Source organism: Crocodylus porosus, unplaced genomic scaffold (assembly GCF_001723895.1).
Source record: "Crocodylus porosus isolate Cpor-Errol unplaced genomic scaffold, CroPor_comp1, whole genome shotgun sequence".
NCBI lineage: Eukaryota > Metazoa > Chordata > Crocodylia > Crocodylidae > Crocodylus > Crocodylus porosus.
The window spans coordinates 172,740,072-172,757,766 of record NW_017728906.1 but is presented as its reverse complement, the minus strand read 5'-3'; the positions used below and the strand labels follow the sequence as shown (position 1 = coordinate 172,757,766).

At 39.8% G+C, this 17,695-nt stretch overlaps 1 protein-coding gene across 2 annotated transcripts in view; it reads right to left on the bottom strand.

The window, feature by feature from the left end:
• The window catches only part of ARHGAP20 (Rho GTPase activating protein 20), an 87,518-nt gene that overhangs the window by 59,651 nt on the left and 10,172 nt on the right, over positions 1-17,695 (bottom strand). Inside the window, exon 2 of one of the 2 annotated variants that reach the window (XM_019530215.1) lies at positions 15,724-15,809. In XM_019530215.1, the coding sequence (XP_019385760.1) occupies positions 15,724-15,809 (86 nt within the window). The remainder of the gene's footprint in view (positions 1-15,723; positions 15,810-17,695) is intronic. The other variant, XM_019530216.1, reaches the window with a different exon arrangement.

Below are 17,695 nucleotides of genomic sequence, written 5' to 3'. Positions count from 1 at the left end.
TATATATATATATATATATATATATATTCCTACTTGCCAAAAAAATAAACTCATCAAAATAACTTTTTTATACCGCAGACTGAAGCTTCCACCGCCGGTCTGAAGGTGCCACAGGATTGTTAGTGCACAAATGTGGAAAGGTCAGCACACCACATTATCTGGGACAAGGGTTCTCAACCAGGCTGCCAGAGTACCCTGGGTGCCACCAAATCCTTTGAAGTATGCCCAGAGATTTAAGGAGATAAGCAAATAAGCTAAGCAGATAAGCCTGGCTCAGGCTTGCCCCAGCCTGGATGATCCCCTACCCCTGCTGCCGAGCCCCTGTATAAGGAGGTAAGCACTGTAATATATAATTTATCTTTTGAAATTGGGTGCCATTCAACTTGAAAAAGTTATGGAGGGATGTCTCAAGGCCAGTAAGGGGTGCCTCAGGTCAAAAAAGATTGAGAACCACTGGTATAGAGAAACAAAAAGTCAGGGCACAGGAAGATGGCAGGAGTCGCACAATTATGTAACAGGATTCGTTTAATTAAGTGATAGGGGAGATATAAATGTGCTTATAGATTACTATGTGGCAAGTCATTTAGAGTAATCACCTCACAGTTATCAGGTAACCAAATGAGTATCAAAGACTCAGGGAGGTAACCAGGGGCTAGATCCAACATGCAAAATACTCAGACTGAATGGAAGTCCTATACCACAGAGGTCACTCCCCTTTGGCTGCTGAATAGTCAGGGGACATCTCACAGCAGCTCTGGAGCTTTAGAGGTCATACCCTGCTCTAAACTCATGCCAATGTCTGCCCCCAGCCAACCCACCTGTAAAACAGCCACCTGGTCATTTAGGTCGGGAAAACCAAAAGGGCTAGGGACACAGAAATTGGTTTAAGTGATCAGAAACTGGTTTAAACCTGTAACAGAACACAAGTTCAGTGCACATAAACCAGTTTCAAAATGGCTGAAACAGATTTAAGATAAACCTAGTTGAACGTAGTATCAGACTTAATTGATTTGGGTCAAACCAGTTTATGAAACTTCTGTCCCAGACCCCTTCCTGGCTCAAGTTAAATCACAGTCCCCCTGCATCCATCCCAGCATGCTTTGCAGCCCTGGCCTAGGCTGTGCTGTCTGCTCCAGCAGAGAAGTGGGGGCGGGGGGGGGAGAGAAACAGAGGCAGGGACTGCACTCCTCCAGGCAAACCCCGTCTGGGGTCTTGGGCCAGGGAGGGGGGTTAAACTTCCCTTCCCACAAGTACAGAGCTGTCCTGCCCTGCTAAAAACTTACTGCTGGCTGCAGCTGTGGATTACAAATCCCAGAAGCACCAAGAAGCAGGAAGAGGAAGTGATGGGCAATCCTGCAGAGTCCTGCTGCTTGGATACTGCAAATCCCAGAGACCTTGGGGGCAGCACCCCCCAGCTTCTGGCCTGAGCCATTGTAGGCATGTGGCTGAATATCCTGAATTAAAAGTAAATGACCATCCATTTGTTTCTCAGCTTAATCTCTGCATTTTAGACTAACCTGCAAAGACTGAATCAAAGCCTTGAGCTTTTTGACTGTCTGTACGTAGCCAAGAAGATCAGATGCGATACTCATCACATCACTTCCCTATGTGCTGTTGGCTGCAGAGTGCCTTAACCACGCAAGTCCAGTGGATTTAAGTGGAACTTTGAACTCATCTTCAGTTATGCACTCATATTTTTAAAGAAAAAAAATCAATCACCTGGTCCAAAATAATAGAAGATATCTGAGCCTACTACAGTACAATTTAAGCAGCTATTACCTTTCAGGTGGCCTTCTGGCAATCTCCTTCCTTCAAGAAGCTTAATTAAAATGTACTGACTTATAAGGAACCAAAGTAATAAAATATACAAAAATAGCTTTTAGTGTTATCGTTAAAAGAAATTCCTGCATCAAGTCATCAAGCCTCTTTTCTTTCCATGACCTACTGCCATCACTGAAGTTTGCTCTATTTAACAAGTACCACCGATTTGGATACATCTGGAAATAGTGGGAAACTGGCAAAATTCAGTGCAGTTCCACTAAAGATTCAAGCAGAGCATCTGGTCATGTCTCTTGAGTGAGCACAAACAGCCAATGTGCAATTCACCATGCTGGAAGTGTGGCTGAGTTTCTGAAAAGGCTGTGTGCTCCTGAAGATTTGGCTGACTCCTCGTTACACACTCCCCCAACATTAATAGGAATAAATCTGGCTCTGGTTTACTTCAACTTTAAAACATATTTTGATAATAGTCCCCGAAACCTAGGAATTATCCTACTACATTGAAGAGATTAACTGATATTCCAGCCTTTGCTAGCTATTTCATGTGTAATGACCCAGATTCCTTTTGAACTGCCAGCAGCCAAATTAGTTTCAGCTGCATCCACCTGTTTACTCTCTTATAACTGCCTATGTATTCCAAGTGTCCTCATGTGGAGCTCCTAGGCCTAAAGATTTGATGAGTTCTACTTGATACAGCTCTAGTGGGTTGAAAAAGAGAGATAACTGTACATGGGGCCTGATTCTCCAAACCACTGGAAAATTATTTATGCCCAAGAAAAAGTAGGTGTCAACAAGGTGCAAGACATGGAGGAGCTGCTAGGAAGCACAGGTACTTTTTATTAATGATTATTTTTATATTTTCTTGGACCTTTTGGTTTGCCAGAGGAGCTGATTCAACCCCTATACCTGTGTCAGATTCCTTGGTGAAGCTGCTTTATTGCCACCCACCATGAAAGCTGTTCTTCTCTTGGACAGCGCAGATCACAAAACCCAGGAGAAAGCATGAGAGAGCCAAAGAAACTGTTTTGTCAAAAGGACTGAGCAGTAAAGCCAGTTTCCAAAGGAGGTTAGAGAAACGTGAAAGATCTCATGTGTAGTGAGATCAGACAACTCTTTGACAAAGCCGTCCTACCAGTGTCTAATTAACAGGAAAGCAGACGAAGGGAAAGGAAAAGATTAAACACACCCAGGAATGAGTAGTCAATGCACAGTCTCCTCTACTAGTGAGAGAAGAAAAGACAACATTTTTGAAACCTATATGAAAACCCAAGACAAAAAGTACAAATCCCAAATCCTGTGTTAGAAAAGGCAGCTCTCCATACAGGACATGGAGTTCAAAAACTGCCAGCAAATTGAGCAGGGAGGTGCCTAAGTCAAGCATACAGTTACCTAGAGCTAGGTAAAAGGACATGCTGAACTGTATACTGTATCCCACTGGGTAAAATGAAAAAACAGTCCTGTGAGCAGAGACAATACCCCTGGGAGAGAACATTCCTGCTGAGTGCCCTAAGTACTAGCCTATAATCATGCTCACTCCTGCACGTGTCCTCTTACCCTCCTCACAATACTGTCTGTTCAGTCGCTTAGCCTCAACAGGAATGGTGGAAGAGTTCCAACCCAGTGTGGATACAAATCAACACATTTTTTTTATTAAAAACAACCCCCTCCCCCAAAAACAGATTTTTTATTTAATTTGGATTTTTTTATTTTATCGTATTTTTAATTTTTTAAAGATGCTTTGTTAAAAAAATAAACCTCAGATATGTTAAAGGTCAAATATTTCATCACGGAATAGGGATTATACTAATTATATACTGTTTGAGACAATATTGCTGGATAAAGTGTATAAGAAAGAAATTGAAGAATGTGCAAAAAGTCTAAAGGGGAAAATTGTTAACCTGAGGCTTGATGGATGGAGCAATGTCCACAATAATCCAGTAATACGTGCTTGTCTGACAACAGGAGAAGGGACAGTCCACCTTACAGAAACAACTGACACATCAGAAAATGCACACACAGCACAATACCTACAAGAAATAGCGGTAAAAGGTATAACAAACTGTGAAAAAAAAATTAAAATGTCTAGTACACAGCTTTGTCATAGACAACGCTGCAAATGTATCAAAGATGAGAAGACATCTAGAAGAAATTCCCAAGCTAATAACATATGGCTGCAGAGCTCATTTGATGCACCTTTTAGCCAAAGATTTCCCTGCTCCATAAATAATGGTTAATATTGAAACTGCAAAATACTTCCATAGCAACCACTTTGCAGCAGCTGCTCTGAAGAAAGCACAAGATTTGTAATGGAATTCAATAGTGGACTGTTTTGAGCATTATACTGAGAACCTTCCTAATCTGATGACAATTTGTGAACAAAATTGTGACGAAATAGATGGAGCTGCCATAGCCAAAGTTCTCAACATTGGGCTAAAAAGAAATGTAGAACATGTGCTGACTAACCTGAAACCTACTTCCATAGCCTTGAATAAAGTTCAGGGAAGGCACTGTTTTATTGCTGATAATGCTGAAATTTGGAAGGAACTGAGTGAGACCTCGAAAAGAGAAATACCCAATGACAGAGTTAAATTACAGGTTTCCCTCGCTTTATGCGGGTTCTGTATGTGCAAAATCACTCGTATGTGATGACCCTTTTTATATCAAAAATTTGTTATAAGCAAGGTAAATTTACTCTTATGTGATCGGTGGTAGAAGCCCACAGTCAACTCCTTTGTGTGGTGCATTGCGGGAATGATACACACCAAAATATAGTCTCCTGTGTGGAGCTGTGCTCCTCATTTGTTTGCAACATGTGTTTCTGTAGTTGCCATGCACATTATGGCTTCTAAGCATCTCACTGGCTTATCTCCTACCTTTCTCCCTGGTCCATCACAACCCTCTCTTCACACCCACTAAAAATTTACTGCCACCCTGTGCTTGTGTGTAGTGTCTGCTGTTGTTGAGTACCAAAATTGTCTCGTAAAAGTGGTAGAAATGGATTTGGGAGTCAGTAGAGTTAAGGTCTTGGAATGTATCCCTATTAAAGTGGGTTCCCTTTATGCAAATTCGAGTTATGCACTGTTTTCCAGGAACACATAGACAGCATAAAGTGAGGGAGACCTGTACAGGCATTAAGAAAGCGAGTTTCTGGATCAGGAATGTATTTAAGTAGGAGCTCAATGGTATGCTGCTCAGCCTTTTCAAGGCTGAGGTGGTTCCGAGCTTGTAGAAAGGTCCAATTCAAAGTGCCAAGAGAACTTCAAAATTAAACAGAAAGTTCCCAAGGTACCTCCAGGATTAAGCAGAGGATGAGCAGGGGTTTTCAAAATCACTATTTTGGATCTAATGTCCTACTTTCTTGGCATATATCTCGTATTGGAGTTAGCTTCTACCTGGGAAGTACTCAGACTTGTAAGAGGCAGATTGTCATTATTGTTAGATAGCTAGAACTCTTTAGAAACAGCAGTACTACCCGTACCCTCAGGATGTGATCCAGGAAGGTAAGGTAATATCAGATCAATCAAGAATTCACATGTTTAATCTTGGCCCTAATCAGAGCTGAGGATGCCAACAACACCTGTACATTACTGTAGCTTTTCTCTTGTTTACCCAAAACAGAAAAGTCAAAATCCCACAATTTCCTCAGGTACACCCCTATCCAACCTGTTCTGTGTATAACAGTCCTTTAGCTGAGATGCCACTGGCAAGAATGAGAGCTGTACAGATATGGGATTTTGCCAAAATGACAGGTCCTATCCCCAGAGAACGTCAAGCTAAAAACAGATGAAGTATACAGTACAACCATAAATTGTGAAACTACCTTTTGGAAGATGTAACCATTCACCCCTTGTGACAAACTTGGGACAATTCCAAGGGAAAAAAGAATGAGATTAAAGAGCCAATGTTTAACTATTACTCATTTATTTTGAAGGTAATCCCAGTATCTGAATCTGAATCCTTGAGAAATTTGCCTCTAAGTCTCCCTTATTTTTGCTTTCCCTCCTTTTCTTTTAATAAAAAGCAGCCTATCACTAAGACCAGAAGAATCAGCTTACTTCAGTCTCCAGATGTACAAACACAAGTGTAAGCCAGTTTGTATGCAGCAAATGAAGAACTGATGTGTTTTGCAAAAAATAAACAAAAACCCACAGCAGGAAGACAGGAACTCCAGTCTATAAGGTAAAAGGCCATCTGAGGCCCAAGAGAGTTGACTTTGTTGCTTGTTAACAGTTAATAAAATTTTATCCCAAACTGTTACTACATAAAAAATAATGTCCAGTTATTCAAGGTTCAAGTGCATAGTTTAAGGAAATACTCTCCATTCCTGCAATTAACCTCATTGATGCACAAGTTAAAAGTGCTCCAAAGAAACAAAATTTGTGCAATATTATCATACATTATTTTAATCACACACCAGTGTATTCAGAGGTAGAACATATTCATACACCACTGTCTTATTTCTATATATTTTTGCTTCATTATGTACAGAAAAAAAAGAACCTATATAATGGAGCCAAGATTTCACGGTGCATTGTCAGAGCCAGTCACAGGGACAGATCATGGGAGATGCAGAACTGGAGTAGGACATAAAGGACTGAACACCATTCCTACTGGACTCCACTGAAGCTCATGCAAACACAGAAATTAATGTTGACCTGACCTGAAACATTTTGTCGAGAGAAACTTCCACTAAAATGAGATATTTGATAAAACTACATTTCTAGCAATAACATTCCTTTTATAATTTTCAACCTGCCCTACTATCAATATTATTTTAAAGCACTATATATAATTCCATGCTTGCATGATTCTCATATAGAGGGTAAAGTGATAATTTAGTGCTTGTTTAAGGGTGGAACCATATTTTATAGCCACCTATACATTGTCTTTCGGAGGTTTAAATCGGTGGTCTCCAAAGTGGGGTGCACGTAGCCCAGGGGGTGCGCAAGACGATTCATTGGGATGCGGGAAGAAAATATTAGAACTTGCTCAAAAATTTTTTACTGATGGGGTGCGCGATCAAAAAAGTTTGGAGCCTACTGGTTTAAACAACACAGCATCTCAATTTGTGGCAGCTAAGGTACCTATTCAGTAAAGCAACTGCTTAACAGTAAGCATTCAAACTGTCCTCTTAAAGTCTACAGAACTACTCACTTACCAAGGGTTATAATACACATGCATGAGTATTTTACTAACCCAGTGCCTATGGAGGACCAGCTATAATGATAGAATGGGCGTATGTCCTCTGCTTTTGAGGCAATAGAAGTGCTCCCTTGGTTTCAACAGGAGTTGAACCCAAGGATCAAAACCCTTTATCCAAGCATTCAAAAATTATGAGGGAAGAAAAATATTTTAAAATCAAGTTTTAAACAGTAAGGGATGGGGGTTGTTTGCCTTGTTTAGGATTCAAGCTTTTTCCCCCACAAAGCAAGGACAGAAACTTTATTTTAAATGAAATCTGAAATTCTCTCATTTTACTAGGTGAAGGATAAAAGCTCCAAATATCAGAGTTGCTATAAAACGGTAAGCGTTGGCAGCAGTTTGTTTCTTAAGAATGTTTGTCTTCCCTTTTTTACCTTTCCATTCTCACTATTTTGTAAAACCTCTCCCCCTTCCCACTGTGTTCAACACACAGCATGTCATTAGCCACAACAGTAAGAATGCCATATCAAGGAAATATTGCCCTCTTGTCTCTTGAATTCTACATATTCAATTTTTGCAGTGCCTTGCAGTTCTTTTGAGTGGATTCACTCCTCCTCTGTGTGCTTATTGAAAAGGTAAATTCAGAAGATTAAGATTCTCATCATCACTTTTGACCAGGCTGTTTCAGAAGCCAGAAGTACATGGGGATGGTTCAGAAGTTGTGCTATAGTTGTGTAGTTGTCACATGCTCATTTGTGTTGTAACAAATTTGCAACTGCAACAGTTGTCATAGCAGGTTAGATCACTGCACTTCTGCCAGATGAGATCTCTCCAGGCCTCTCCCAGCTCAGAATAGGAGAGTACATTTGATAGTACACCACCAGTTTTTCACACACACTGCAAGTCAGGCAGGAGACTTATTTTAACGTGCCACAACTGTTTCCAAAGCCCTTACTGATATAGGCTCCAAGCACAAGAGAAATTTCTTCTCCCTGATTCATGCTGACAGATGAGACCACCCTTCTACACTCTGCTCAATATCCTTCCTTATTTTCCTTTGCTTAAAAAAAAGGCCTTGAAATCTTCCTTCCTCCCCCCACATAAAAGTATTCCTCAAGATCGTTATCTACCCCCAAGATTACTCCCACCTCCATTTTGTCCCTTACTCCTTCAACATTAAATTTGAGGTGTTGATCTAAAAAGCAGGATATTTGGCAATACTTTTGCAGTAGAGGGCAAATGGATTTAAATTACAGAACAGCAGATTTAGATCAAATCTCAAGAAAAAACCTCCCACCTGTTAAGAACAGGAGAACTATAGTACAGCCCAGGGGACTTGTGGAATCTCCTTCACTGGAAGCTTTTAAGAGGCTAGCCAGGCATCTGATTGGGATGATTTAGGAAAAGCAAATCCTGCATCTGTGTAGGGAGTTAGACTAGATTACCCTTGATGTCACTTCTCAACCTCTGATATCATTTTATCATTCTAAAGGTCCTCCCACCAACACCCAGCACTTGGCTGGGGCTGTGTTAGAAGCACAATTAACATCCCATTATTTCCCAAATATACTCTAACACAAACACTCACTACCTAAACTCTCACTGCAATTGGAATTGTTACTACAATGGGATATAATCTTTGTTCCTATTCATATTATCTCAATATTCAGGAGCTGGACCCTATTTACTAGGCAACATGTAAATGCTTAACAGAAGATGCCCTTAAAAGCTTACAGTCTTTTTCCTATCCTGAATAATACCAATATTGTTATCCTACTAACTGCTATATTCCACCCCAGAGATGCCTAAGTTTCAATAGCTAGTAATGTAACACTGGCATGAAATTATTTAATATATTTATTAATTTAAAAATAATTGAAAAAATAATGTCGGATGATGCTCTGGGGAATAAAAGGCACAATGGTCCTGAACCTCCATCAGTGCAGTCAAAGGAAACAGAATTAAGCCCTGTATAATGTAGCGTAGTGTGGGATGTAAAATGTCAGGGATAAACAGGCTGTACATACTATTTAATTAAAGAGAATTATTTGCTACCATGGAAACTGGCAAAGATTCTGATAAATGAATTAAAATATGGCATATGGTTACATATCAAAATAGATGCTTAATAAGTTAGGTCTTCACAAAGAACCTCATTCCCCTTCTCCCCAGAACCTGGTAAGATATCAAATACTCAATTTCCCAGTGAAAAGGGAAGGCCTTCTACCCATTTACATTTATTAAATCTCCATTTTTGTTTTCATCTAGTTTCAAAGCTTGGATCATCCATATATATTCTGATTAAAACCTTAGGAACACAATGTCCAAAACTTAGGGAACACATTATGTTTCTTGGGAGCCAAGTAGAAAGTGTTACTTGATAACACATGTTCTTTGTTATCGTCCAGTACTGAGCATTTGACAGAGGACTAGCATGTTGGAATCACTTCTTGCAATTTAGGAAAAGACATTAATTGATTCCAGGGGTGGCCAGCCTGTGGCACATGTGTCATTAGTGATACAGGCAGCCTGTGAGCGTGGCAGGTGGCAGATCAAGGAGACGACAAACATCACAGAAGCAGATTGAGCAGGAAGCAAAGCAGCAGATTAGGTAGAAGAAGGGGATCAGAGTGGCACTTGGGGAGGGTGCTACCAAAAAGGTTGGCCCCCACTGACCTATCTATTCTATTTAGGAAATTACTTTATTTTAGGGTAGGAAAAAATCCTAAGACATTCCTTAAATCCACCTTTTTCCTCAACATCGGCAAATATAAATCTAGATCTAAATAATAACAGAGGATTTTTAAAGCACGTTTCATTTGGAGGTTCATAAAGTGTTCTTACGAGCCTTCGAAACCTGTTGTTTTAAAGATTGTTACAAATGCTAAGCTATCAATATATCCTTATCCTAGGCTATCAAGGTATGCTTAATGCCACAGCTTTTAAATACAGCTTTTATTTCTAACACTCTAATAACTTTAATTTGTAGAGAAGTGTTTTTATAATTTGTCTTGTAGATTCAACAGTAAAACAGTTTCCAAAACCTGAATTGATACTGGTGCTGCAGAGTGCAAGAGCTATGACTTCTTTCATGAGAAACAATCAACTTCTTTTATATAAAAATAAAGTGAGAGGGATTTTTTCAAGCCACTTCCCCCATCACTATTATTAGGAGTTTTATCACAGGGTAGAAAAGACCACTTTTCAAAATCCAACCTGTAATGATCTGATGAAATGTAGATAGATCAAGGAAATTGATGATGACATCAAAACTGAACTGGATTCTGGTTCTATGTGTTTGAACTAGGTCAGGAGTCTACCTGCACAGAGATCCTTGAAGAGCCAGAAACACATAGTGAGAGAGAGATGAATTGCCTGATGGCTAAAAGATGTCAGCACAAGTTGACTAGAGTCTCCAGTATTACATTGGTTTTTTTCAAGATTTCAAGGCCAGAAGAAATCATAACTATCATCTTAGTCACAGCTGATACATAAATACAAACTATAGGATTTTACCCAGCAATTTCTGCTTTTAACTGATAACTTCTGCTTCAGCTGGAGCCTGTTATTCAGAAAATCATGCAATCTATGCTGAATCATAAGGATCTCAGTAATACAAGGTGATGACAAGTATAATCTCAATTCAGAGTCAAATACACCTAACCTGAATTTGGTGCTACTACTATTCATGGAGTTAACTAAAATCTATTTTTTCTCCCCACATACTTGAACATTAGTGGGAGGGAACACCAACAGCACAATAAGCTACCACCTAAAAAAGCATTCAGGTTCTTTCATGTCAAATTTCTGGCACTTCCTTGCCACAAGAAATAGTTCACTGAATGCTAAAACAGCTCTCCAGATATCTGAATACTGGTAATAACCTCTGGTTTGCCCCAAAATCCCCTAGTTTGTCCTAATGGCAGTCATTGCATTATATGAGTTACCTTGTATTCAATCTGAAGACACCTATATACAAACAGAAGCTGACTTGTGTTTTTAAGTATTTCCTGCGCCTTTAAAACTTTGCACTTGCTCTTTAAACAGGGATCCTGATTTTCTCTGATTAAAAAAAATCCCTAATTTTTGGATTAAAAAAGTAACTCCAAATCCACATTTTTCTGTGATTAATATATGTGGATTTAGGGATACTTTTTTAATCCAAAAAATTGGGGATTTTTTTTAATTGGAAAAAACCAGGATCCCTGCTTATTTATTTCAACAAATAATGAGGTGAACCAGCTGTTGAGGTGAGAGGATTCATACAGATCCCTCACAGATGTCTAAAGGCTTTGGATAGAAACTTTGATATCACCACATCAATGGTCAGCCACTAATGAGTCAGGGTACTGCAATATCAGCATTAGGGGCCAATGCCCAAAGGAGAATAATGGATTTTTTAGACTGGTTTTCTCTACACCAAAAGGAACACAATGCTAAGACAGTTTTGAGATAAAACATTTGGAGATGGCAGAAAAGTGGAGGCCATCTTGTTGCTTTTTGGTGCTGCTTAAGTGAGCACATTAGAGGAATTAAGCATTTACACAGCAAACAGAGTAAATGCTCAGTGTGTGTAACTTTACTGATGAAGTGCAATGTGTTTTGAACGAGGGAAAGTTATTTAGATATGACAGAAATTATAGCTGTTTTGAAAAAGAATATAGACTACATGATGCAAAGTGCCACCTCAATCTAAAGCCAGAAGAAGCTGTGTAAATACTCTAAACTATAAATTCCTATATCCCATAAACAAAACTTCACTGGGTACTTCTGTAATAAGCCCCAAAACTTTAGTCTCAGACAGCCAAGACACAGGAGACTAAAATGCTACATGCCATAGGAAGAGAACAAAAGCAAATGAAGTGTCACCAGTGTCAACTGAAATAGGGAACTGATTGAGATGTGGCCACATGATCCCAGCAGGCAGCCCCACCCCATTCTGTGGAAGGCAAAAATACCCATTAAGGGTCTTGGCCTTCCTGATTCTGGGGTGTACATCATATGTACAAATCCTTTATGACCCTAAATCTGGTGACCAGCATGACCCTTATGATATGAGCAAGACACACAAGCCAGCCATCTAAAAAAGGACTCTGTACCATGCTGAAGTAATACTCCACTACACTAGCATCCCATCTCCATTCGTGGCTAATCTCTGGTGATTTGCAGCAAGAAAGAAAGAAAGAAAGAAAGAAAAGAATACATCTGGTCAATTTTGCAACAGATAAAAGGATCTGGACGGGATAAAACCCTAAAGCACAAGATTTTATTTATTATAGTTATTTTCTTCATGGAGAACTGCAGGTATTAGAGGGAAGCTGAGGACAATGCAGGCAATCCGATGCCTTCCTACAGTCAGAAAAGGAAGGAAATAAACAAAAGACGACAAAAATTAACATCTCTCATCAGCAGAAAGAACTACCAAACCATCTAGTCTGACTGCCTTGAACACACAGGCCCTAATATTTCTCTCAGAACTTGACCGAAAGAATCTCTGTTTAAAATATATTTGATTTCACCCTAACAGCCCAATGTAACAGTGACTCCACCACTTGTCTTGCAAAGACGTTCCAATGTTAAATTAACCCTCACAGCTAGGAACCTGCATTCAACTGATATTTATGCAACTTCAGTGTTTAGCTATTGCATCTAGATATGTTTTTGTCAGCAAAGTTGTGACTATCATTCTCAAACACCTTTTCCATCTATCTAAGCAGTGATTAAGTCACTTCTTAACCAGCTCTTGTTAAGATAAGTTGAATTCCTTGAATATCATGTCTCTAGTTTTGTCATCTCCAGCCCCTGGAATATTTTTATATCCTTCCTTTTACCTCTCTACAATATCTCTACCACCTTCTTCAAGCCTGATCAGCAGAACTAGACAAAATATTTAATGTGATATCAACTTTAGTGTACCAGTCATAAGATTCATTCCATCAATTATATCATATTGTTTCTTGTACGTAAGAATTTCCAGTGCCTCCTGTTTATCAGTTAGGTTTCTAGCATTAGCATGCACAGTTAAAAATGGTGTTCCTTATGTGCCCAGTGTTGCTTAGAATCATCATATATACAACTCACTGCAGCTGTATTACTTATTTATGTTTGTATGAAAATAACCGCAATATCAACCTCCTCATTCACAGACCTCCCAAATACCCTAACTAATTTGCCATTGGGTTGATATCCCTACTACGAAAATGAGCGTCATCAGAACTATACAATGGCTAGTTGTATTCTAAAGGTACACCAGTGCTTCACAAAACCACAACCATGCCCTCTATACCACTTAACCAAATATTCACCTCCGATATCTTCTGTCTTCTCTCATTTTAAGACATAGGAAGAATTTCCAGGAAGATTATCTGAATATTTCTCAGCTCCCTTTGCAGACCTCTACTTTTGTTTTGAACTCCATGACAGAATTTGATGTTGGCAGCAGTAAGAAAGACAATTTGCTGCCATTCAGGAGCAATGACAAAAGATGTTTAGGATTCTGAGGTCCATAGAACAACTTGGAACACTACCTACAGTCTCTTTTCTATGGACCTCAGAATCCTAAACATCTTTTGTCATTGCTCCTGAATGGCAGCAAATTGTCTTTCTTACTGCTGCCAACATCAAATTCTGTCATGGAGTTCAAAACAAAAGTATTTTGACCTCTTTGGCCACCTGTAGATTCTTTTTTGGGGCTTGTCTGAGTTTGGGCTTGGTTTCAGCTGCAAAATGTTTCTTCTCCATGCTTGCCTCCTCTGGTCAGTTCTTTCAGGCTGTTCCTTTCAGATGCTTTATCAAGTACCTTAATAGCTGTAAGATGCTTCCAGCTGCAAAGATACTTTCAAGTTCTTTTATTTCTGCCACTGACAAGTTCTCAGTCCTCTATGTACTTGTCCCTGGAGTGGGATTTTGTTTTTGATCAGCCCCCTATATGCAGAATGCTTTGACGGCAGCCAGCTCCCTCAAGACCACAAGGCCTTTTCATTCCCAGGACTCCAAGTGTACATGCTGTGCATTCATGACTCAATGAGGCAGGAATCTCAAGATGACAGATCCAGTTAGTCAAAATAATTTATGTCTTTTTCCATCATTTCTGCTGTACCTGTAAGTCTTCAAATTCCAATGAATTTTCTCCAATGAAAATTCCATTGCTCACCGGACAAATGTTCGTATTTAAATCACTAGCCATGTTCTTTTATAGAACACTAACACAACTTTTGCAACTGAATCCAAAAGAACCAGATCCTGAAATTGATTGAGATTTCATTGAGAAATGACTCTCACTGGTTATTTGGTCTATAAGATGCATGCGGTACTAGAAAAGACTAATTTATCCAAGGACAGAGTAACAGACCATTTAACTATTATGTAGCAGTTTATATACTGAAAGCACTATACAGATATTAAGTCAGCTCACTGTCTTCTTACATCTTTCAGAGGTATTGTTTGATGACAGCATCAGACTGGGCTATTGCAGATACAACTACTTCCAGACTCTAATACGCTGAAGCGATAGGCCTATAGAGAGAGTGACATTACTAAGTTAGACATCTATAGGCTGCAGAAAATTGCAAGACTAAGTTTTACTGGAATCTGTCCCTATGTGTCAAGGCAATACTGCTCCCCATGTATATGAAGATGTGCTTCTCCCTGCTTTCAGAAATTCAGTTCTAAAGGAAAAGGTGAAGGTTAAATCGCAAATTGTAAAGATAGCTGCAAACAGCATGGAAAAAAAGAGCAAGAAAAAGCCACCCTTAGCTCACAGCTTGGAATATTCATTGTAGTTATTAAGAAGCTATTAATTAACAATTAAACTTATTTGAGAGACCTGGAAAAAGTCAGACAAGTTAATTCTCACTCAACAACACAGAGGAAGCATCAGAGCTGGAATAAGAATGTGCGCTCCTGGCACCTAACCATATGCTCTGGCCACTAGACTTCTTTTGATTGAAAAAGACCTGCAGTGGCTACCAAAAGTTATAATTTATTTTCCCTTTGCTTCTTTTTACAGTTCTCTCAGAGTTATTTCACCAATTTCTCAAGTGCAGTTTAACTCCACAGGGCACTAAATAAGGATTGAGATATTAGTTAGATCAAATGCAGCAAACCTTCCAATGCCCGCATACCAATTACTTCACACCCTCCCAACACTGTGGGGAAAGACTATACTTTCCACAGCCACACTTTGATTTTCCTCATCACTTTCATAAAAGACTGGGCTTCATCGGAAGCAGCATGCACCATTCTACAAGACAGTTTAGTTTTCTACATACACACTGCAAGTTTAAAGTCTAATAACTGTTGCACCGATATAGTGCAAGGCACATACGAAAATTTATCTGTAGAAACTTAGTCCATACTTCTCATATAAATTATACTACAGCTGGAGCTGAATGATGCCTGACACTGCATAACTGGAGGGAGGGAAGAGGGAAGCCATTTACACTCTGCCCACACCATCTCTACAGCAGGCAGCCATAATTTGGTTTCTGGTACAAAAAGGAATGAGATTGACTAATGAAGCCTAATGAGCAGCACAACAAAGAGATGCCTGGATGCATCAGGGAAGTAGCTCTGCTTGCTCCTCCACGTATCATCAAACAGCGTGAGAATGGCTGTACTGGAAAGGTGTAGGCATTAGGCACTATGCCCATGTAACTGCCAAGGGCACCTTGTCTTCCCACTCAGTGCGACTGCCAGAAGGCATAATTTAACTCAATATGGATAATGATTCGTAAAAAAAGAAAATCAAGATTTGGGCTGAGCAACTGCAAAAGGGACAGCCAAGGAAATGCATCAACTCACCTGGTGATAGTTCGGGACTTGTTAAGTGCTTTGCTAAGGACCAGCGATGGTGCAGACTGACGTCTTTGGGCCAAGCTCTTCATCTTCTGATTGAAAAAATAAACAAAATGAATCATAGGCATCTTCAAATAATAACCAGATATACAGAGAAATTGATTCCACACTTTCAATAGCCAGAATCCAACTTCACACTGATATGAAAAGGGGGACATCACCAAGAGAGGCACTTGGTAGGGGAAGAAGCAACTGTGTAATTGCTTAGGTCAGGGTGGGTAGGACAAATGTAAGAGACACAATTTAAAAGAATCAGTTTCCCCATTTTATGGGATGGTTAGCCTCAACACTGCACTGCCCAAGCTACCCACAACCCCACAAATGCAGATACATTCTCAGTAGCTTTTTAAATGTTAATGCTCTATAGCAGAGGTTCTCAAACTCTGACAGATTGCACACCACCAATTTAAAATGATACAACCTTAAATACCACCAGCAAACATTTCAGTTCAACCTGAAGTACCACCAGCAAATTATTGTCATATAAAGTTATTATAATAAATCTGTCAGTGTGTACCACTGACAGGTTGTCTACGTACCACAGATTGGGAACTGCTGATATAAAGTACATCAAATGGCAAGCTAGTGGTACTGGATATACTTCTGCACTAGGCCTGACATTCATATTCTTCAAACTATACTTTTGCCATAAAAACTAACTTTTTAGCCCAGATTTTAAACTAAATAGTATTTTCTACCTACATATTAAGACAATTTTAGAAGTAGGAACAGCTCCCTTGCCTATTAAAAATCAAACAGCAGTGTTAAATCTAAGGTTCAACCCAGTCTAAACACCAGCATTAAGTATTTCACCACTAATCATTATCAAACAGAATGAGGAAGTGGGTAGCATTGAACTCGAAACTGATGCAGAGAAGAAAGAAAAGAGAAAAATCACTAAAGACAGGGAATATATAGAGGAAAAACACAAAGGATGAAGAGACAAAAAAGGCACTAATTCTAGAGAAGAGCATAGTTTCCCCGTCACGTGAATACGAGTACTATAATACAGTACTAAGCAAATAACATTCTTCCCTCTAGTGCAGGGGTGGGCAAAATGCAGCCCGAACGCTGGATGAGGCCCACCAGGCCAGTCTATCTGGCCCCTAAAAAATTTAGAAAATTAATATTGATCTGCCCCTGGCTACCTGTCATGCGGCCCTTGATGGCTTGCCAAAACTCAGTAAGCCACCCACTGCCCAAAATAATTGGCTACCCTGCCTAGTGATATTGCTAAAGACACCCAAGCTATTAAGAAACAAAAGTCCCAGTGCCGTTGAAGCTGAGCACTGTTATGACCAATGTCACTTCCTGCTTCCAGCCAAAAATAGAACCCACAATACCAGATCTTGAATGGTCTACCCTTTGTTACCTGTCGCTCCTGTTCTTGAGGAACCCTGACACAGGATGCAGACTCTCTGACTCACAAAGAATTCCCCCCCTCCCCTCCTCTACCTAAACAGAAACTGATTAAGATGCAGTGAGAGACGCACCTAAAACCCTCCAGATAAGGGTGACAAGAGTAAAACAACTACCCTAGGTCTCATTTGCATCTGAGATAGAACCAGATGACCATTCATTTACATGAGAGATGGAGAACAGAAAACCTGAAGCAGAGATTGCAGCGAATTCTGGGATCAGCGAAGCAGGGGAGCACTGCATGATGGGGAATCTGTGCTCCAAATGCTACTCAACCCTCACACCCAGCTCAGCACTTATCAGACAAGTTCTAATCTGGATTTACAAAGGACTTCCCCCCCCCAACACACACACACACCTCTAAGCAAAAGTAAGTTTACTAGGCATCTCGGGCCGTACATTCCCCGGTCCCACTATGGGAGGCCTATGTAAACTTAATTGGCTAAAACTCGGTTGCTGGGTTAGGGAATGCTGAGGCAATAGACCGAGTCAGTGGGGT